Consider the following 23,680-nt stretch of genomic DNA (forward strand, 5'->3'; position numbering starts at 1 on the left):
ACGTCTGTGTGATTGATGTTCAGTGTGTCTGACCCTCCAGAGCCAGACTGATGTGAGCAAGTTTGTAAGCCACTTTGTCTAGCCTTGGCAGGCTAGCTTCATGTCCATGTCACTGTGATACATCTCCATAGTCTGTTTCTGGTCCACTAGCACCATGGCAGTTTATAGTTTCTATGACAACCCCTAGACTGGCCAAGAATGGCCAGAGAGTGTGTGTTCATGTGAGTGGGTGGACAGGAAAACAGAACACTTGGAGACAAAGTGGGGACTTCCTGGAAGACTCATGAATATTTAGCCTCATTCATCTGCCCACTCTTCCCTCCCCTCCTGTCCATGGATATCTTATTGCTTTTATTTGCTAGAGTTGGGGAGGGCACATTATTTCAGGGAATGGACTTTAGTTCCCCCCTCCACCAACATTAGCTCCTCTGTCTGAAAGTTCTCCGGTGTCATATTGGCTCTGCTGGGAAGGGAGAACCCAGTGTTTTAGGGGGAGGCTTTTCTGGGTGACATGAGGTGTTAGTCAAGGAAAGTGGATCTCTTCCTGAGGCTGAGCCCAGGCCTTGACCTGCTCATTACAGGGAACACATCTCTGGACTCAAATCACTTCCTCATAACTGTCTGTCTATTGTCAGTGTCTAAGTATTCAATGTTTATACTTGGCTTATCTTAAAAGCTTTTGGGGGCAGTTTTATATCACATGGATAGAGGCAATAGAAATGATGTCCTTCATTCTTCCTACTGATTGAAGCTGCTTTTGCTAAAAAAACATTGACTCAGGAGAACTAAATGTAGGGAGAAGAGAAGCCTGTATCTGATGCCTTACCTCTGCAGGCAGGCATGTCAATCACTCAGGGAGTGCCTGTCTAATCTGTCTCATACACTGTCATAAACCTGTTATCTTGACTTTAAAGCAGACTAAAACTTTAGAGGACAGACAACCTGCCAGATGAGCGCAGTTTTCCACGAGGGCAAGGCTATTCCCTGGAGCCAAAATAATCATCTCCTGAGAACTCTTGTCTGCTGTGGGATGATCCTTCTGTACCCTGTGAATGTGTGCTGCTCTCATTGGTTGATAATAAAGCTGATTGGCCAATAGCAAGGCAGGATAAAGCTAGGCGGGACAAAGGGATGAAGAAGAGAGATGTGAGCAAACTGTCCAAGAAGCAAGATGCTAGAGGACAGGTAAAGCCACAGACACGTGGCAATACATAGATTAATAAAAACGGGTTAATTTAAATGTAAGAGCTAGTCAGTAATAAGCCCGAGCTATATGGCCAAGCATTCTGAAATTAACATAAGCTTCTGTGTGTTTATTTGAGATGGGGTGATCGGGACAGAAAAGCTCTGCCTCTGCTTACACTTGCCCACTCAGGCAACAAGGACTTCTTCCCCCTTCTCCTTCAAGCAGTAAGTCTTTCTTCTTTGAATTGAGACAGAGACCAAGGGGACACCTTAAATAGATTACTTAACTGTTCTTTCCTCCTGCCCCGGCCCCATTTCTTTCTCTATTTAAACCCAAAGCTCCGAGGAGTACCCTGAAAATGGACTTGGGGATCTCTGGAACCCTTCATCTCTATTCACGTCTTTGCTCATCACTGTTACCCGTGTCTTTAATGGGCAGATCAGGATGAGTAGCCAAACCTTGCTAGTTGGCGTCATTGGAAGCCAGGCTTTTACCCTGAAAACTCTGGTTACACATCCACGTTTCTGGCTCAGGGAGTCCACTGTCAGTACATGCACCAGAGATATTGGTTATCTGCATCCACTACGCATGCGTGGTCAAATACTCTGCCCTGCCCCTGCCTTCCTATCTTACAGATGAGCTCCCCTTTAGTGTTAACCAGTTCATCCTACCTCTTCTTCCTGAGCTGACTGGAATGGCTTTCTTATAGCCTGTAGTTTGCTAGCAACTGCAAGGAGTTTCACCATTAATAAAAAAAATTTACAGTAGGAATTTAATGATCAACAACTCATTTCCTGTTTTTCATACATCTGTGTGAAAACGACTTTTATCCTACTAGTCACAGCTGCGTGTGTATAACCTGCTGACTGGAAACGCTCTAGCTTTTGATACAGTTTACTCAACTGATTTCCCAGACTTGACTTCTGAAGATATTCTGGAACGTGGTCAATCACCCAAGAAAACCGAAGTTAGACTTGAATGGAACTTACAACAGAGGGCATTTGCTTCGAGAGGCTGTGTGTGTGTGTGTGTGTGTGTGTGTGTGTGTGTGTGTGTGTGTGCATGCATGCTCTAGGAATCTAACCCACAGCCTTGTACATGCTAGATGTCAGGTCCAAGAGTAACCCAGGACAAACTATGGCTAACAAAACCCATGGCTAACTGTAATGCACACAGGCCTAGGCTCACTTCACCTCAGCATCCTCTCAGCTCTTCTCATCTGCCCCCTGCCTAAACCTCTTCAGCCCGTGGAAGTGCTTAGCTTCCCTTCCCCCAGCTTCTGATTCCTATAAAACCCTGCCATTTCCACCATGTGCCCTCTTGGTCCTTTGGTTCTCTCTCCCTTTGTCCTGTCTGTCTCCTTTTCTCCCTCTCTCTTCTTCTCTTCCTCTCTCACTACCCCCCACCCCCCACCCCACTCCCGCTTTACCCTCTCTCCTCTTGGCTCTCTTGTCCCGCCCCCATCTCCTCTCATGGCCCAGTTCAGTCCACTGTGGTCTTCAGACTACTGCTTTCTTGCTCTGGACTCTTCCAGACGCCTCTGGCTGTTCTCTCCTTCATATCTACAGTTAAAACCTTCCCCTCAACCACACCTTGGGCCATCACGACCTCATTTCATTCATCAGGCAAGCCCTCTGCCACTAAGCTACAAACAAAGTTGGTTGGCAGTCTTCATCTACCGTTCTTAATATTTCCATGTTAATGTCTAAGAAATATGAAATTCTAATTTAATTACTTGATTTTCAATGTTACTTTTCCTGGGATATGCTAAGAGACTAGCTCTCTATATACAAGAGTTGCTATCATGCTCCCTTTCAAATTTTGTTCGCTTGGGTATCTGACCCTGTCTCCAAGGGTTTGTTTTCAAGGCCACCCGCCAAAGTGCCAGGGAGCATTTGCTGGAAGACAAGCATGGGTTAATTTAAAAGAATAGAAGCCAAAGCAAAATTAATGATTATGTTTGTCTTCTTTCTAACCTGATACTTAGTGGGCTTTTCTAACATCACACTGAGTGTCAAGCTGTGTTTTGGTAGAGTTAAAATAAATAATCTGGAGTTGCAGAAATCTATTTATACTGGCTTAATTCCAAGAAGGTGAGAACAATGGAGTTACGTATTTATGAGGAGAAGTGACCCCAGCTTTAAGGCAGGTGATTTCCACAGGGAACTAAGAAATAAAGAACTGTGACTTCCCACAGCCCCGAGTGAGTATTTAACACAAAGTACTCAGTGTCTGTGTACTTCCTGCAAATAGTGACAGTAGCTTCACTTTACCTGTGCGGATGGATGGACGGACGGCATAAAAGTCAAGAAGGACTTACTGCACTATGAAATGAGAATGAATTTCTGGACCAGGAAAATGATAGTCTGGGCATTCTGTATGTGGGCTGTGGGACAAAAGAAACCTTCTTACTAAGCCTGGCTCTGCCACTTAATAGCCATAGAATTTGGGGCAAGTTTCTTAATTTCTCTTTCTGCCTCAAATTATTTGTCTTGTAAGAGGGAGAGGGGGAATGGCTGGGCCAATCTTGTATGTTACAGAGTAAGTCAAATGAAAGAGTTTGTTTACAAATGACACATGCTGTAGAGGGAAGTTGCTCTGTGTCCCATCTGGTCCGCAGTCGGGATGAATCTCTCCCACCTGCAGTCCCATAGGCACTTATAAAATAATCACTCAGAGGCTCATATTAATTACAAACTGTACGGCCTATGGCTTCAGCTTATATTAGCCAGCTCTTTCACTTAATTCAACCCATTCTTATTCATCTATATGCTGCCATGTGGCCATGGCATTACGGGTCTGCTGGCATCTTGTTGCTCCTTCTGCGGCAGGCTGGCGTCTCCCCTGACTCCACCCTTCTTCATCTCATCTTCAGTTTGAATGTCCCGCCTAACCTTATCCTGCCCTGCCATAGGCCAATGCAGCTTTATTTATTATCCAATGGGAGCCACACATATTCACAGGATACAGAAAGACATCCCACAGCAACGTGCCTAGTAATGAAGGGAAGTGGAAGCGATAAAACAACAAATTTTAGAAGAAAAGATTGCTTGAAACTTTTGAAAAGGACTAATTGGTGATTCCCGTCACCCCCCCCCACCCCTCCCCCCGTAGTGCTGGAGATTGAATACATGGCCTCATGGGCAGGAGGTGGACACGCAACCCCTGAATTGAACGCCAACCCTGGCGAATCCTTAGTGTGTTAGTGAGCTTTCCGTTACTGTATTGACATTCCTGAGTACTCAGCTCTAAGAGGAAAGTCTTATTTTGACTTGTGGTTTTGGAGGTCTGGCTTCCTGGTCAATTGTCCATGCTGCTTTCTGGTCCATAGGAGGCAGCACACCATGCTTGAGAGTGCATGGTGCCTGTCCAGGATGAGGCATACAAACAGGTCACAGCCAGGGTCCCAGGGTTCCCTTCGAGGTTCCCAATGGGCAGAAGAGTTCCTAGTAAGCCCCATCCCTTTTAGAATCTGCCGCTCCCTAATAGCGCCCAACCAGAGATGAAGTCTTTAAACTACAGTGCTCAACACTGGTTTTGTCAGTTAAAGGGTAGCCGATGATCAACTTGTGCCCTAAGCCACTTCACCTCATGGCCGAAGGGCAGCTGCTCTGTTTGAAGAGGTGGCGGCGGCGGCGGCGGCGGCAGCATAGCACATCTTTATAGCTAACAAAATTCCCATGCCAAGTGGAACAAAAAGGCCCAACACTGGAAAGTTCTTTGTATGTGTACCTAAGCCACCCCAGATGTTCAGTGATGGTGGCTTTATCCATAGCTGACTACATTTAAAATTCTGTTTTGATCTATCTACTCAATCAGGGGTCCTCTCTGTTTTGGTTAGTTGTGGTCGTTGTTATGATCATTTATAAATATTTTTAATTCCCTCTTTTCTACAAACACAAAGAGACTGAGTGTCTGTACTCCTCCCCCATTTGAGATTAGTCACACATCCACACAAATCGATTTGTCAAAAGAAACGTGAGAGGAAATGGTGACTCACAGCTCATTTCCTCTACCTTGATCACCACGGAAACCATGTCGAGATGGAATCTATACTAGCTAACTCTGTCAACTGGTGTGGGACATGTACTGTGGCTGAGGAACAAAATGCCTTGACCAATGAGATGTTGGGGATGTTTATTACTGGAGCAGAAGCTGGCCTATCCCGGCTAGTCTAGGCAGTACAGGGAAAGGCATTTACTAGTGGGTGAAAACGGATTCTAAAGTAGCCTGCTGAGACACTGAACAAGTTAACAGTCTGATGCTTACAAACAGGTAGGCTTCAAAGACAAAAGCACCCCACAAACAAAACAACAAAAAAAGAAAAAACCCCAGAAGCTGTATCTTAAAGGTTCCTTGACCCCTCTGGTTCATACAATCCCCCCTCCTTCTGTTCAGCAGGCTTCCCTGAGCTAGGCCCAATGTTCAGTTGTGGGTCTACACCCATTTCCATCAGCCACTGGATGAAGTGTCTCTGATGACAATTGGGGTAGTCTTCAATCTATGTGTACAGCAGAATATTACAGGCATCATTACATTGACATTTTTTTTTCCTCCAGTTGTGTTTGGTTCCATCCTAGATCTCTGGGCCATCCAGCCTCTGGGTCCTGGCACTCCAGGCAGTGTCAGAGGTGGGCTCACTCTTGTGACATGGGTCTCGGGCTGGATCAGTCATTGGTTGGCCACTCCCACCGTCACCCAACCTCTGCATCACCCTTACCCCAGGACACCCCATAGGTAGGACAGATGGTAGGTCAAAGGTTGTGTGGCTGGGTTGGTGTCCCAATCCCTCCACTGGAAGTCTCGCCTGGTCACAGGAGATGGCCAGTTCAGGCTGTGTATCCGCTATCGCTAGGAGTCTTAGCTGGGGTCATCCTTGTAGATTCCTGGGAGTTTCCCTAGCACTAGGTTTCTACCTGACCCTGAAATGCTCACCGTTTCCAGCCATCTTATTCAGTACTCTTCTCTTCTGTCCACTCATGTTCTCAGCCCCGCATACCCCCAGCCCACCCATGAGATCTCTCCTATTTCACCTTCCCAGGGAGCTCCATGTGTCCCCTGCCTCCCCCGCCAGGCCTGCCTCTATCTGAACAGAAACAGAGGAGGAATGGATGTGGGGCAGGAGGGAGGTGGGGGAAGGGAACGGGAAGAGAGGACGGAGGGGAAACTGCACTTGGGATATTAAATAAATAAATAAATAAATAAATAAGTAAATAGCTTAAAAGAAAAAGTTCCTCTGTGAGACAGGGGATTGCTCTTCCTCAGCTTCTGCTCAGTGTAGGAGGTTGAACCATCTGCTTTCACTTTCACAGCCTGGAGTACAGCCATCACTGGATGGATTCCACCTCTTATCACTTCTTACCACCCCTGCCCTTGACAACTCCCTCTCTACATCTCTACTCCCTCCTGGGGATGGGAGGTTGCGGGGGGGGGGGGGGGGGGGGGGGGGGTCAGTGTTTGAGGGTGTACATTGTGTCCTGTAATATGCCGTGAGAAGAAGGCTCTATATCATAACAGCAGAGTCTAGTCTCACTAGAGAATAAACCTAATATAAAGCAGTAAATGCTGTATTTCCAAAACCTGCAGCCCCGGCGATATAACATGGAGTGACGGTCACCTCATGTGACTTCAGGCAAGGCCTCCAGCCTGAAATTCTCTCAGGCCAGGAAGCACACGCTGCTAGCTCCCGTGACCCTTCTTATTACAGGGTCATCAGATGTAGCTGAACACAACAGAAGGTGGAAATAATTAAATAACAGGGACGAGACATAAACACCACCAAGTGACTTGGGTTTAAGCCAAGAGCTGACAATATCAAAATATTTTGCAGAAGATTGTGCGTTTCAAAGCCATACACTGCGACCACAACAGGAATTTAGTACTGAATTTTAATTAAGTTTTGTCGGGCCAAGGGAGGATGGAAATAAATGTGAAGAACAAGCCTAGGTTTACTTTTCTTATATATATGTATATTTTTTTTATTCAGCAAAGCATATACTTAAAAAATACAGAAAATCATCTAAGAAGCAAAAAAAAAAAAAAAAAAACCAAAAAACCAAAACAAACAAAACCCAACTGAGACAAAACAGCAAACATGCCACAAACATTAATGAAACATCCTAAATCTTCCTGTCAGTAATATGTTTCGTTTCTGAATTACAGTGTGTAGGGGACTCACAGAAACGCGTTGACTTGGTAACGTTTGCACACCCGAAGATTCTAAGTGCATGTTCAGTTAGTATATTTGTTTGAAATAAGAAATCTTGAATTATAAAACTGTGAATGGCTTGTAGAACACAGCTTGCTAAGTTAAGACTTTGTTCACAGAAACTAGAGTAATCTCACCCCTAGAGAGCTGAAAAATACATATCTTCTAGATTTCCACAGAGAGCGTCTGTTAGTTTTCATCTTGAGTGGGATCGGCAGACCGCTCGCCCTCTTCAGCTGGTGGGCCATGTCCTCGCTGGCTTGGGATCGCTGGAAGGACTCGGTTTGTTCTCAGGGGTTCTCCAGATAGAACTGGGTGGGAGAGGATAGAATGAGAGACCTCGGAGATTTGCTTCTCCCAGAGGCTACCACAGGATGGTACAGGGGGACCCTGCCATGTCTCAAGGACGGGGAGCTTGTACTGAGAAGCCCGTGTTGGTGGAAGCTGAACTAAGGAGAAAAGCTGTGTGCTCACATCTAATCAGGTTTCCTACACGTCAGGGATTTGAAAGATGCACAAATACAGGATTGCAACAGCTCTGATTCCACGTGACCTGGCGGCTGTGCGTGCCTGGCAGAGAAGTTCTCTGGGCTGCAGCAGCTGAGCACACAGATCTGAACAAGCCTGGAGACATTTGCTTTCGTGCAAACCTCCAAAGGCTCTCAGGTTTCTTTCAGGAAGAGTTCGGCTTGTCCGATTTCTTTGCATTCAGCAAAATTGATTAGAGATCTTTGTCTTGTCTCCTGGAATTAAATTGCGAAAGCCTCTCTGGCTTTACCAGGCCACATTCAAGGCCAAGGGAGCTGATAAAGGTGAGTGCAGGCTGGAGTGTCCCCAGGGAGAAAAATCGTCACCACTCAGAGCTCTCACTTTGCCCAAGTCAGTAAGGGCGGAGGATCGGGCTGTCAAGGTGGAATCCTGGCTTTTCTCTTCTAACTCCCTGACTTTGGACAAACGGCTCCATCTCTGAATTGACATCACTGTGAAAAGATGACATTGTACCGTGACCCCATAGTTCACTGCTTTTACTTGGAGTCCTAGAACTCTTGGTTGGCCCCATTCAAACTCTCGCCTGGAGGAGAAAGGGCATCTTGCCAACTTACTACTCTGTGTCAATAAGGGTGCTAAGTGTCTCAGGCATGTACGCATGTTATCTCATGTAATCCTGACAGTCTCATCATGCTGGCCTTATTGTTGCAGCGACAGAGGGGAAAGGGTTAACAGCTTGTCTGGAATTGTCAGGCCAGTTCCAAAATGGGCTAACTCACAGTTGAATGCAGAGGGGTTTTGTGTGTGTGTGTGTGTGTGTGTTAAACAGGGTAGGATTGTGTACAAAGAAGAAACTAAACTGGCTTGTTTCACGAGGCAGTTGATTAGCTTTTACGTTTGTTTTGTTGTTTTTTTGTGTGTTTGTTTGTTTATTTATTTATTTATTTATTTTAGAGAGTATCTACATCGCTCAGGCTGTACTTGAACTAGCTACGTGGCATAGGCTGCCCTCACATTCTGTCTCCTTGCTTCAGCCTTTTGAGCACTACCACGACAGGCAGGAGGCAACATGCTTGGCCTCTGGCTTTGTTCCTGGTTGTGCTAGGTGCTATCTACGTGATGCAGGACAAGTCCTTCCTGAACTTAGTTCCCCTGCCTGTCTAATGGGCACTGGGAGAAAACCTGCCTCCTAGGATGGGTGTAAGGATCTATAAACTCATCATTTCTAGGTGTTGGGTCCCCTGGAATAGCATGCCAGGTGATATTTGGGCTTATTCAGTTTGAAGATTTCTGGTCTAGGAGAGTATGTTTTACATTATGAGAGTTTTACATAAAATATTGTGACTATAAATAAATAAAGCTAACTGAAGAAAGCAAAAGAAACTAAGCATGCTGGAATGGACTGGCAATCCAACATTTGGGAGGGTGAAGCAGGAGAATTGAGATTTTTAAGGCCAGATTGGGCTCTACAGTGAGACTATGTCTCAAACAAAACAGAACCAAACCAAACACATCAAGTACTTCCTTTCTGCTTAGGAATGTTTGCTCTGCAAGTAAATAACAGCTGGGTCCCACACAGGGAAGAAATCAATCATATTCAGACTCCCTGCCTTCCTGAGACTTGTCCCACGTAGCACAAGCGGGCCTCAAATTCCATCGTTATACATCCAAGACTAGACTTGAACTTCTGATCCTCCTGAGTGCTGGAATTTAAGCCATGCCCCAACACATCCAGCTTAAAGTACATTCTTAAAGGCATTAAATAATACATAGCTAAATAAACTTCCACTGTTGTGTTTGTATTTTGAACAAAATTCCCTGAGGGGAGAAAAGATTTTTTTTTAAGTAGACATTACTAATTTCAAGGACCTTTTAGGGATTGTGCACAAGTATTGGCACCTGACGTTCTTTTGAAAAACAAAAAGAAAGCGGAATGCTGCTGAGTTTGTCTAGATGTGTTAATGCTTGTGGAAGAAGCTGGGGATGAGGGTGGGAGGGGGTTCGAGTACTTACATTTTTGGTCTGGCAGAGGTGCGAGGCTGTTCCGAGTGAAAGGGAGATCCCTGAACTTAGGTCTGTTTGGGGAGAGATGCTGAAGAGTTTGTCCTGGGAACAAACACATTCATATCAATCACCTGAGACTCAACCAGAAGCAAATTATGAAGTTCAATGGACAAAACAGTCACAAAAGTTGTTGAAGATCCTGTAAAGTAACCGACACAATGACAATAATAATGGCCATCCTCTATTACAAGCCACACATGGCTTAAATGAGAAGGCATTAAAAAAATGTTTTGTTAAATTTACACACCCATGGGGGGATGTGCCCGAGGGGGAGGGTGAGTTGTTTTGTTTTACTTTTAAAAAATTTGGTGTGTGTGTGTGGAGTTCAGCCTTTTGAGCACTAGCGTCACAGGCATGAGCCACTACACTTGGCCTCTGCCTTTGCTCCCTGTTGTGCGAGGTGCTACCTAAGTAGAAATCTATCCACCACCATCCTGGGGCGAGAACTCAGGTCAGGAGACTTGGTAACAAAGCACCCTTACCCACCCAGTCATCTGGCCACATCTAGAAGCCATATTTCAATTGAAATAATTTAAATAAAATGTCATCAACAAGCACAGTGAGTTGCTCTAAAGAGTTAAACCTATAACATTATAAAGTTGGGAAGATGCCAGTCATGTAGATTAGAGGTATTACCTCCTATCTTGGCATCTCTACTGAGTGTGAGTGATGGCTAGGGTATCATTTTCCTAGAACAGTGTTTCTCAATCCCTGCTGCACATACCATGGGGAGTTTAGGTTAAAGTTACTGCTGTCTTGGCCACGCCCTGTTGTGGGATATTTGATCACACTGTGAACCCTGAGATTTCATTAATTAAAGAAGATCAACCATGAGTCAAGAGGCGGGGCCAGCAACTAGATGGCAGGAAGTAGCCATAGAGGACCAGAGGGAGTCAGGAAAACAGACGGAGAAATGAACAAGAAGTAGTAGGGAGGGGCTTTGAGCAGCTCCCCCCACCCCCAGGAGTTGGCTAAGGAGGAAGGTCCTCTGGCTGCTCCTCAGCCTCTCTGAGCTAGCAGGTTTTCACCCCAGCATCTGACTCTGGAGTCTTTATCGGTAATATGGTAAAGATTGAGATTTGGTTTAAAAACAACACCCCTACTGGATTAAGTCAGAATCTTTGCAGGTGGAGCATCAGGTTTGCACCAGTGACTCAAATGTGAAGTCAGAATTAAAAACGACTGACCTACAAAGGATGATGCACTTGGGAAATGGCTCGTCTTCTTTTGTATTTTATTTTTCGGAGACAGGGTCTCTATTATGTAACTCTGGCTGTCCTGGAACTCGATATGTAGACCAGGCTAACCTTAAACTCATCAGATCCACCTGCCTTCCCAAGTCCTGGGATTGAAGGCATATGCCACAATGCTTGGCCAAGAAATGGCTTATCTTTAACTTTGACGCTGGGCTTTGGTGTGCTGGAGCAATGTGTGCATGAGAACCTATTTTTCAGAGCAGATGGTTACACTGTTGGCACTTTAGCAAGCTTTTAAGGACACTCTGGTGCTTTGTCTGTGGCCATCAAGTGGCAATATTTACACCACAGAAATTAACAAGCACTGACTTTTGAAGGCCAGTTGTTAAAAATTCAGCACATTATTGATCTCAAGAGATGGATTTTCCAGATATCTGGGAGCACAAGGAAATGTAAAAGTTACTTTTAAAGGGGTGGGGGTGGGGTGGCTGGAGAGAAGGCTTTGCCATTAAGAGTGTTTGCAGCTCTCGCTGAGGAAGAGGGTTCAGTTCCCAGCACCCATATGACAGCTCATAACTGTTTGTACTCCAGGTCCAGCACCTTCTTTGGGCCATTCTGGGCACTGTACGTGTGTGATATACATACACACAGGCAATCACTCATACACAGAGAAAGAGTTAGGGGCTGGAGAGATGGCTCAGCAGTTAAGAGCACTGGCTGTTTTTCCAGAGGTCCCAGGTTCAATTCCCAGCACCACATGGTGTGTGTGGCTCACAACCGGCTATAACTCCAATTCCAAGGGATTCAATACCCTCTTCTGGCCTCCTTGGACATCGTGCACACACGTGGTACACAGACATATATGCAGGCAAAACACCCCTATGCAGAAAAATAAAAAAATAAAAAATATGTCCATATAAAAAGTTACTGAAGTCCATTTTAAACACTGATGAAGTAAAATGGTGAACAGAATTCCATCTTTGAGGCTAGTGGAGTTAGTTTGTTTTCCTGCTTCACCATGCTCTCCCTGGGTGATCTTGCTCAAGTGACATAACCTCTCTAAGCCCCAACTTCCTAATTTGTAAAGTGATGAAAATAATTATGTCTATCTTTCCAAATGTCCTGAGACTGAACTGGAGAATACATGGTCGGCTTTTGGCTTACAGCAGTGGTTCTCAACCTGGGGGTCGAATGACCCTTTATGGGGGTCAATATCCTGCATATAAGATATTTACATTATGATTCGTAACAGTAGCAAAATTACAGTTATGATGTGGCAACAAAATAATTTTATGGCTGGGGGGTCACCACAGCATGAGGAACTGTATTAAAAGGTCGCAGCATTAGAAAGGCTGAGAACCACTGGCTTACAGGATAAAGCACTCAACCAACCTTAGCAAAAACAAAACAAATAACAAAATCAACCCCCCCCCAAATGCACACACACACCCTATTTTATCTTTTGCCTAGTAGTCTGATAAGGAACACAATTGCAGTGGAGTTCACTGAGTTCAATCCTTCTTTTTGGACAAAGCAATCCTTAGAATAAGGAGCTGGGGTGCATGAGCAAAGACCCCATCCACCTGAGTGGCTCCCAGGGCATGCTATGCATTGTAGTCACCTAAGCAGTGCCACATGACAGAGACTGAGAGAAGACTGGTTTCTGTGGTTCATAACTTTGCCATTACATGTCATTCCTTTAACCTTGAAAGTAAAATAATCCCAGGATCCATTATTTAAAGAGGTAACATTCTTGAGTAGAATTATTTTAAATCCCCAGTAGGGTTACACTTGAGAAGAAATTCGTAACTAGATACAGCTAGTTATGGATGCTTGTAGTGGGTAGCTGTTCTAGCTTTGACCTGGAAGTACTACCCCCATTGAGGCTTCGGTAACTGTCACGCCTACAAGGCGGGGCTGAGACAGGAGCCCTTAAGACCTGAGATCTGGATGTGCCGGCTGTCTTGGTTCCTAAATCCTGGACGCTGGAGGTAGATTGAGCAGAGTTCTCCAGAGAACACCGCTGGACTGCACTACACCTTTCCCGGACCCTGTAACCTATCCCTTCACTTGTAAGTTACCCCACAAAATAAACCTTCCTTTTAACTACGTGGAGTGGCCCTAATACTACAACCAATAGATGGTATTTGTTTGTTTGTTTATTTAATTTTGTTTTTGGAGACAAAGTTTCTCTGTAGCTTTGGAGCCTATCCTAGAACTCACTATGTAGACCAGGCTGGCCTCAAATTCAGAGATCTGCCTGTCTCTCTGCCTCTGGGAGTGCTGAGATTAAAGGTGTGTGGACCACCACCTAGCATGGATGTTGTTTATTAAGTACTCTCTGTTGTCAGGACTGGGCAAACTGCAGTAGGCATGGTCTCATTCTGTCTTGGTAACTATTATCTTCCTTGTTTACCAAATGAGGACCTTGAGGTTTGGAGACATTCTAAATATGTTCAAGGTCATTTTCTGGGAAAGGACAGAACCTAGGCTCCAGACTAGCTGTATTTGACCTTAAGACTCACATATTCCTCTCTCCCTAGGCATGGAAGAATCATTGTTTGGATGGGAGAATGGACAGTCATTTGGAAGGTTCCATGCTGGCCTTCTGCTCTGTTCTGAGGGACAGGATGGATCTGTACATAGCCCAAAGCTCTTTTATTGCTATCTCAGGAACTGTTGGGAACCTTTGCTCTGGGCCCACTCCTCCCATTCTGGACCCCACCGCTCAGAAAGTCCGCCACAGGTCAGCCCCTCCCCCGGGGCTCCTCAAGACCACGCCTACAGGGTATTTAAGACCTGGTCACCAGACCTGCCATGTGCTCTCTCTCCTGCCTTCCAGGGGTCACCCAAGAATTGCTTCGCTCTGTTTATTAAACCTGGACTTATTAATTTGGCTTGACTGGCTTATTGCATTGCTAACGGGGACATATTTTCTTATCAGGAAACTTCAGAGAACACACCCTGTTGGGGACAATAAAATAATAAAGTCAGTAATTACCTGCTTAGAGCTCTCTTATTCTAGATCTAGTCTATGTTTACACAGGGCTAACAGTTTACACAGGATCCTGATGTCCCTCAGGAAGTGCTGTGACACGTTGTATCAGGTCACCTCAGTAGAAAGGGGGGGTTGCATTAGCTACTTTGTGGGTCTGTGTACAATGTTTTGGAGGACATTTCAGACCTAAGCCCTACAGAAGAGATGTTCTTGAATCCTGTAGGCCTCGCTTATAAGTCTGTCCCTTCCTGTTGAAAGGGAAAAAATCAGTAGCCCTCTTGAGAGACGCTCCCTCCCCGACCCCTCCTCTAAAGGTATTTGCTGACCAGCAGTTTTAGAACTGACCCGAAGTTGAACTCATGGGAAGAGAAGGCTGGAACAATAAATCTATATATCCTAGACTTGGTAAAACAGGACAGAGGAAGTTAAAAAAAAAAAAAAGTCTCTGTAGATACCCTGCATCCCGTTAGCTACTAGTAATTTCATGCTTATAGTTCAGCCAGTAACTTCAAAGAACTACCTCAACCCTAGCCCCCTCATCCAATCCCGAGATATGTAACCCTCTACACACTTTCCTATATAAACTCCGTAAAGTGAGTGCTCGGGGCCATCCTCCTCCACCTGCTGTGTCGAATGTTAGACACAAACAAAGCCCCAGGCTTGTTTTGTTATTAATAAACCCCTGTGTGCTTACATCGATATTGGCTCTGTGGTGGTCTTGCTCGGTTGCAACGTGGGCACAACACTGTCTAGCTCTGAGGCCTTAGGCAGGTGAGCTAACCTCTGAGTCTCAAGCGCTTTGTCTAGAAAGTGGGAAATGGGAATAAAAATCTCTCTCTCAGTGTACCTGGTGAAAAAAGTGCTCAATAAGGAGGAGCCACTATGTATAGGTGTCACTGTGACCTCCAAACAGAAGATGCTTATTGACCTGTGTAGCCCAGGCTGGCCTCCAACTCAGTGCTGGAATTACAGGTGTGTACTGCTGTGCCCACCTGGAGCTGGCTCTTAAAATATTGTAAGAATTTGTCACACATCGTAGATAGAAGCTAAAAGAATACAGGCAAAGATATCACCTAATGCAAAGGTGGCAGGTTTTCAAGGAACTGAGAGTTAGTCAGGAACTGCTGAGGGGGTGTGTGGTGGGGCTTTAAGATGGGAGGTACGCAGCTGAGAGTGAGGCACAGGCTAGTCCACACTGTGAGGGCTGTGTTTGCCCAGGTTAGGAATTGGCCTTTGGTCCTGGGAAAGCTCCTGGTGGGTTTAAAAGCAGGGGTCACTGGTGCTGACCAACCTAGCCTGAAGAGTGCATTGTTGCTGGGATAATCTCGAAAGTTCTGGAGAAAGCTCTTTCTTGAGGGAAACAAGGAAGTGAGCTCTTTTCTTTTCTTGTGACGGCCTGTAAATAACCAGGCTGGCAGAGAACACCACAGACCTTTCTGTTCCATTTTCTTTGCGTGCGGCTGGCAATGAATTACACTGAGGCTCTCCAAACTCCAACTCATTAGGCTGAGTGCTCTTCCTCATCGCTCATGCGGCCCGCTGACAGCTCTCAATAAACACTGAGCAGTCCCGGGTACAGCTGAATGTTTGGGGATGCTGAGTAAGCACAGGATAGCAGCTGTCAGGAACTCAGACAGCTGCTCCATGAGCTCCTATTAGTGTTGCTGAACCCAGGCCGGAGAGAAGAGAGATCCAAAGCTAAAAGCACCATTCAACAAAAGCCAACACCACAGAGCTAGCCAAGGGCTTCACAAACTAAGGTTTGCTGTAAAAACCTGGAAGTTTCTTGAAATTTCAACCAGCCCAAAATAAACAACTTAACCACTTCAGTGAACCCTTTTGATTTTTAAGCAAAATTTTATTACATTTATGTATATATGTATGCATTTATCTATCTATCTGTCTATCTATCTATCTATCTATCTATCTATCTATCTATCTATCTATCTATCATCTATCTACCTACCTGTCTATCTATCTATGTATCTATGTGTCTATCTATCTATCTATCTATCTATCTATCTATCTATCTATCTACCTGTCTGTCTATCTGTCTATCTATGATCTATTTACCTATCTACCTACCTACCTGTCTACCTACTTACCTACCTACCTACCTACCTACCTACATGTCTATCTATGTATGTATGTATGTATGTATGTATGTATGTATGTATGTATCTATCTATCTATCTATCTATCTATCTATCTATCTATCTATCTATACCTGAGCCCTAGCTTGTGTGGGGACGACCTTTGGGAGTAGGTTCTTTCCTTCTACCTTGTAGTTTCCAGGGACTAAACTCAGGTCACCAGGCTTGGAGGCAAGCTCCTGTACCTTCCTCGTGACCTCACTGGCCCATGCCATTTGAATTTAAGGCAAAAGACTCAGCAGTTCTAAAAACAATGTATCAAATGGTGTTAAGATATTCATAGAAGGCCGGGCGGTGGTGGCGCACGCCTTTAATCCCAGCACTCAGGAGGCAGAGCCAGGCGGATCTCTGTGAGTTCGAGGCCAGCCTGGGCTACCAAGTGAGTTCCAGGAAAGATGCAAAGCTACACAGAGAAACCCTGTCTCGAAAAACCAAAAAAAAAAAAAAAAAAAAAAAAAGAAAAGAAAAAAAGATATTCACAGAAATAAAGTTCAGAAGATAGGGAAGTCTGTTCATTTGGGGAAGACGTAACTGATAGAGAAAATTACGATATAGAATTGGTAAGCATGTCAACAAATTCAGTGTCAATACTTTGGCTATCCCTGTGTAGGAGTGCTGGACTCAAGTTTTGAATATATCATCAGTGGACTGGAATATTATTGAGCAAATCATTTAGCTTTTTCTAGGTGATGTGAATTATGACAAGGAAGGGCCTTATAACACAAACATGTCGCAACTCCTGTGTCTGGATGGTCTTTTGACACTGTAGTACAGAAAGGCTCATGTGTGGAAGATGTGGCTCTCTGTGCAGCAATGTGCAGTGATCAGGCCACTGAAGATTCACAGTCCAACACGCTACAAGGATGTGATAGGGACTGAGGCGGTCAGATGGAATTCAAGGGAGTGAATCCTTAGAGCCAGCTGACCCTTAGAGACTGGATCTCAACTTTCATCCCTGTTCTTTCTCCTTTTCCAGGCCTATCCATAAAGTTAGCTCATATCCCCCAGTGTTATGCTGGGGATGGGATGGGGTGCTTGCTTGCATTCAGGAGGCCCCAAGTTCAATTGCATAATCATCCAGAAGTTGTCTCCCTTGAAGCTCATTTATGGGCTAAAGACTCTTAGGAGATTTGTGTTATCATGACTCAGTGTCCTTGAATGGCTCCTAGCTATAACCAGCATTAATAAGTGTTGGCTAAAATAAAAACAAATGTGTTCCTATAAGCACTGTTTACGTCCTCAGAATCCCTTACTGACTTTCACTTCTTTTCATAGTTCTGCCGCCCCAGGACTTCACTGGTTACTTCTCTGGGGCCTAAACAAATCTCAGAGCAGTTGTATTTAACGTTCTTTTGCTCACATGATGTGGATGCTTTGGATGATACTCCAGGCAGACTCCATTAGTTCCCTTCCCAATGTCTACTCTCTTTCTTCTCCCTTAGAAGCAGAACTCTGATTTGGAGGTCGGAACAAGGCACCCAGCTATAAAGCCTCCAGTTCCCAACCCTCTTTGTAGATAGGTGTGAGCATGTGACCCCAGTTCTGGCCGGTGAGATGCAAGCAGAAGTGAGTACCATGATGCCTCAGAGCGAATCAGTTATTGTCACGTGAGAACGTTGGCTTTGACTTCTCAAGAGAAAGTGAGACTCTTTCTGTAGATTTTTATATAAAATGTCATGTTTTAAGTAGTGGCTATTGATTTATTTAAAAGCAAACCAAGGCACCATGTGAGCAGCAGTGAGCAGAATTGGGGAGCTGTTTTACAGCCTTAGAGGGCCTCAGAATCCCTTATGAATCACTTTTTTTTTTTTAAAGTAAAAATAAGAGCTGGGCAAGAAGACATAAACTTATAATCCAGCACGTGGAGGGTGAAAGCAGAAGACTAGGAGCCAAGGTTATCTTTGGCTACATAGTAAGTCCAATGCTAACCCTCTCAAAAAGCAAACAGCAAAATGAATTGCTTAGTGTGATGCTTTATTTATAATGATAGAATATTAATATCTTTTAATATGTAATATTTGTATGTATATAAAATGTAAGGTGTTTTTTTTGTTGTTTTGTTTTGTTTTGAGAAAGGGACTCACTATGTAGGTGTGGCTGTTCAGAAGCTCACTATGTAGACCAGGCTGGGCTTGATGTACTCACAGAGATCCACCCACTTCTGCCTCCTGATTAAAGGTGTGAGCCAACATCCTCCCCAAAACTTAAGTTCTTCACTATGATAATTATTACAAGGGGATATGTACAGAGTTCCTGTTTATTTGCAGAAATTGTGTTTAAAGCTCGGGACAAGGTTATTTGAGTTTCAGAGCAAAACAGCAGGACAGAAAAGCTGAGACTCCTCAGCGGTCAGGAGCAGGAATACGGAGAAGAGGAAAGAGAGATCTCATGTTTACAAGTATAGGCCTGTACCGAAATGTGTAAAATGTGTCTGGAAGCATAAGCTAAAAAAATTGAACGACATTGGTAGCTTTGGGTGAGGGGAGAGGGAGAAGAGCCATGGAAGCCTTTAGTGTGCGGGGAGTATAAACCATAAATGTGCGAATATGTCACATTTTTTTCTACACAGGTCCAAATAAGTTATTACCATTTTTTCTCACCACAGGTGTTGGTGGGATAGATCTCGGGCGGAGACTGAACGATGGTTTAAAACACACAACTAACTGTACAAGAAAATTAGCATCTAGGGAATGAGAGTGCCACAGAACTTCAATAATCACTTTTAGAGGAAACAGCAATACTCTTTTTGTTTCTGTTGCTGTTTTTCGAGAACAGCACACTTTTACCTCAGCACACTCAGGGTGGAAAAGCTGAAAGTTTTTACTTCCCAGAAATCTTCAAACTTTTATTTTGTCCAGGAAAAAAATAAAAGTGACCGTAGTTACTATGGGATTGCCCTTGCCTGCAGGCTACTCATCTGGCAGTTACTAGCTTAACTCTACAAGAGACACTCCATGCATGAGGAAGGACTTTAGGAAAGAGAAGAAGGAAGTAAGGCCGTTACCTGGTGAGGGATTATGTAGATGAGGAAGATGAGGTGGCCCGGAGGGCTCCTGGTGACCAGGCTGGCCAGCAAATAGCCTGTCTAGTAACTTATCGGAAGAAGACACGGTCCAAGCCTTGGAGGAGAGTGCTTGATTAGTGTCCCCCTTCAAGGGATTGTCTAGTGACATCTGGCAGCCAGTCCTATTACTTAGTAAGTCCTGTTCACTCCGACTTTTCTGAGAACGTTGGGCAGGATGCTGAGGACCAGAGCTCAGGCCAGTGTGGGAAGTGGCTCCATGGGAGGCTGTCAGGAGATTCTGGCCCAGGGTGATGGGTGGGAGACTCTGTGTTCTGATTGGTGGGAGCCCCTTCCGGGCCAGAGGTTTCCTTTCTGGCAAGAGATACTTTGAATTCTCTGAGGTCTTCTTCTTGAAGACAACCATCGCCACCTGGTCACCAGGCTGATCTGGGCAGTTGGTATCCACGACGACGCTGTCAAAGGTGGTGATGATGTCATTGACTTCCGAGGTGTCGTCCTCCTTATGTCTGTCCCTGCTGTGGTTCTTGTGATTGGCTTTCTGCTCTTCTTTCTTGTGTTTGCAGAAGATCTGGTTGAGCATGCTGAAACGTCCTTCCTTCTTTTGGGGTCGACTGTTCTGGGAAGGAAGAGGCCGAGCAGGTTCTGCTCTAGAGGAACAGCAAAGAACGAGAGTGCCATGCGAGGACAGGAAACGGGAAAGAATAAGATACTGACACCCCCGACCCCCATTCCATCTGCTTCATAAGCTCAGCTGGGCTCATCCCCAGAGGCCTGCGGGCTTCAAGTCAAGGTTTTGCTCAAGGACCCCACCTTCTGTTAACTCCTTGCAGAGATGGTACCTCAACACCTCTCCTCTCTCTGAGATGGGGACTCTCTACATAATGTAGCTTCAACCCCATAATCTTTTTGCTTCAGCCTCCTGAGTGCTGTGCTTATGGGCATGTGCTACCCACGTCTCTTCATTCCTCAGGGGTTAGAGTCTCTTCTCCTTCCCCATTTTGTTGCCCTTTGACGGTATTGTACATGTATGTAATGTCATGCTATACATGCATGTAGTACATTTTAGTCCTTTCATCCCAGCTCCCCTCTCTCTCATCCCCCTCCCCTCTCCTGCTGAAACCTTTTTCCTTTCCAGCACTCCCACTGAGGTTAGCTAGGGTTTCTTGCATGAGTGTGGGAGGGAAGTTTTTACTGGGGCATAAGCAACATATCATGGTTACACTGCTGGAGAAAATGACATCCTATCCCCTTAGCAGAGAATTCCCTAGGGAGGATTCCTCCCCATTCATGATGAAATTTGTTGACAGGCCCAGTCTTGCACAGGTCTTATGCAGCTAACCATAGGAGCAGTGAGTTCATGAGTGCAATGCTGTGTGATGTCCAGAAGACATCTTTTTGCTGCACATCTTCCCAGCTCCTGGCTCTTCCGTTTTCTCTCTTTGTGATGTTCCCTGAGCCTTGGTGGGTGTGGCACAGCCATCCTACTCAGGACTGTGCACTCCACTTTTGCTTATTTTTGGCTCTTTGGCCACTTGATGGGTTTCTGCATTAAGTTCCACAGGAGCTCTTTTCTCTTTTCTCCCTCTCCCCTCTCCCTCCCTTTCCCCCTCCTCCTCCCCCCTCCTTCCCCTTCTCCCTACATGTGGAGGCCAGAGGTTGATGCGTGTGCCTGTCAACCTTACTTATCTAATCTTTAACAATTATTTATTGTTGTTGTGAATGACAGTTCTCTGAAAGAGGCTGCATCCCCCACTGATGCTTCTGCAATGAACTGATGAAAACTTCAGGAGTGTTTGGAGTGTTACAAATCCAGAGTCAACTTATCTCAGGTTATTTTCAGCCTCCTTTGTTGGGGACCATCAGGTAAGTCCTTAGGAGGGAACAAGCTGATACCTAGCTCCCATCAACCAAAAGGCTAAGAATGTCAGACAGTACCAGAGACCCAGGGCAGAAATTTCCCCACTCTGTTCTAAGCTGCCTACCCAGTGTTTCCATCAACGTATCTGCAAGGTTTCTTCATTCACAACTGTCCTGTCCTTCTTCTGTTTCTATAAAAACTTCATCTTGGCACATGAACGTTGAAGTAACTCAAATCTATGTTGCCAGGCCATTGACCACCCATATTTGGCTCCAGAATAAACCGTCTCTGATCCCTTTTGAGGAGACATTTGTGGTTTTGTGCTGACGTTGTATGGTGTGCCTAAGTGCTGGTGCTTGCATGCCAGGGCATGTCTGTGGAGGTCAGAGGGCAACTCTGTGAATCTGGTTCTCTCCTTTGACCTTTCTGTGGGCTCCAAGGATAGAACTCAGGCACAAGCTTGCACGGCAAGCCCCTTTGCCTGCTGAACCATGTCTCTGGACCAACATTATTATGATGATGATTACCTGAGACAGGGCCTCACTGAATCTGGAGCTTGCTTGTTCAGCTAGGTTAGCTGGCCCGCGAGCCACAAACACCCCCTCGTCTCCATTTCCCCAGCGCTGGGATTACAGCCGGGGGCTACTATGCCCGGCTTGTACGTGGGTGCTGGGGATCAAAATCAGGTCCTCAGGCTTGTTGTGCAAGCATTTACTGGCTGAACCATCCCCCGAGCCTCCAGAGGCTAGCCTTTCAATGACCTCACGGCAATCTGTTTTCAGTTATCAATCGGTTATGCTGGAAATAGCTTAAAGTGTCCCGCTCTCTCATCTCAGTGACAGAGGCATTAGAGAGGAAGAATAAGGTGTGAGTTCTGCCTCACAGGGCAGGAGGAGGTGAGGAGCTGCAGAGGTAACTGGCTCTACGTCTGCTCCAAGTGAGAGATCCCAGGGGGTCCGGCAGCACTATGTCTGCTCCTGTTCCAAGTGAGAGATCCCAGGGGGTCCGGCAGTACTGGCATTATGCATCCAGCATCTTGCACATTTTTATAGTTTGTTCTTTGTTATTCTTTCACATCTTAAAAAAAAAAAAACCCTAAATAGAGTTATGAAAAACACTCTACTAAAGGAAACAGGCAGAGAGAATTAGATTGAGTTTGAGTTCCAGTGGAAGAGGAAGTCATGTGTGCCAGAGGTCGGGCGTGGCAGATGTGAGCAATACTCCACTCACAAGCAAACTCAACTGAAAAAAGGTTAGCGGCAGCTGTTTGGCGGGCTTGCTCAAGCTGAGTTTCCCCGAGGCGTTGTTCTGTTCCAGTTCTTTGGAAAGTCTGTGCTATTCTCTTTTGAGGCCACGGTCAAGTCCATGCTTTCTGCGTTAGGGATCAACCTCAAAACTGGACCCATGTGTAGGCTGCCAAGGAGGGGGGACTGCAATATTACTCTTTGGAATGAGATACTGTAGTCTGTTTGAAAAACACCAGCACTAAATTTGGATGCAGACAATGGATGTTTTCTCACTATCTTTGTCCATACATACACACATACAGATTTATATGACTACATAGCCATTTATACTTTTAAATTATTAATACATTTTTATCTCCCTTTCACCATGGCAATCACATGATCAATGAGTCCCCCCAGAATGGGGACTCCCCACGTTACTCAGGTAGCTGTGTAGCAGAATGTATGAATGATGAAACAACACAAGAGGGTCTAGAGATACTTAATGAGCCTGGACAAGAAATCAAGGCTTTCCAAGAGTTTGTATCATATTAGTGGTATTATATAAGCAACCGAGAGAAGAGAAAAGCTGACTAAATTTTGTATTTATTGCCTTCATGTTTTTTTTTTCATAATAGTTTCTGGACTGGTGCAGTGGTATTTTGTTGCTTATGGGTTTATAAATGATTTTTTAGTGCATTTAAAAATACTCACAGGGCGGTGGTGGCGCACGCCTTTAATCCCAGCACTCGGGAGGCAGAGCCAGGCGGATCTCTGTGAGTTCGAGGCCAGCCTGGACTATCAAGTGAGTTCCAGGAAAGGCGCAAAGCTACACAGAGAAACCCTGTCTCGAAAAAACAAAACAAAACAAAAATACTCCCTAGTTTTCTTAGTTTGAAATCCAATGGGTGGGACAGTTTCTTGACCTTAAAGCACGCTGATTGAATGATTGGTTGAGACAGCTGTCAGTCAGCTTTATCAGTCTCATTCTGCAGTGGGTGCAGCACCTAATGACTGACGTGCTCTGTTCGGAGGAACAGTGCTGAAACCGAATTTTGTTCTTGGACAGTAACCCAGTAGATCTGATGGCCTTTTGTTGCCTTGAGGTTTGATCCCACCACCACCACCCCAGTAGAAGTAAAAATTCTGATGTGGAAAGCTTGCATGGATTTGCACGAACAGAGCCTAGAGGGACATATAACCTGATGATAGATTGGTAATCAGTCCTAGTGTGAGGAAAAGAGGGGAAATCTTGGTGCCATTAATTTCTCTCTTCA

General features: G+C 45.1%; 1 protein-coding gene across 1 annotated transcript in view; it reads right to left on the reverse strand.

Annotated features, from left to right (window-relative positions):
* Positions 1-7,410: 7,410 nt before the first annotated feature.
* Ankrd55 (ankyrin repeat domain 55) overlaps positions 7,411-23,680 on the reverse strand; it is a 67,820-nt gene continuing 51,550 nt past the window's right edge. Inside the window, exons 8-10 of the mRNA XM_059276277.1 lie at positions 19,299-19,966; positions 9,897-9,989; positions 7,411-7,705 (exon numbers count right to left, since the gene is read on the reverse strand). Of these exons, the coding sequence (XP_059132260.1) occupies positions 7,584-7,705; positions 9,897-9,989; positions 19,299-19,966 (883 nt within the window). The 3' untranslated portion in view covers positions 7,411-7,583. The remainder of the gene's footprint in view (positions 7,706-9,896; positions 9,990-19,298; positions 19,967-23,680) is intronic.

Source organism: Peromyscus eremicus, chromosome 11, assembly GCF_949786415.1.
Source record: "Peromyscus eremicus chromosome 11, PerEre_H2_v1, whole genome shotgun sequence".
Taxonomy (NCBI): Eukaryota; Metazoa; Chordata; class Mammalia; order Rodentia; family Cricetidae; genus Peromyscus; species Peromyscus eremicus.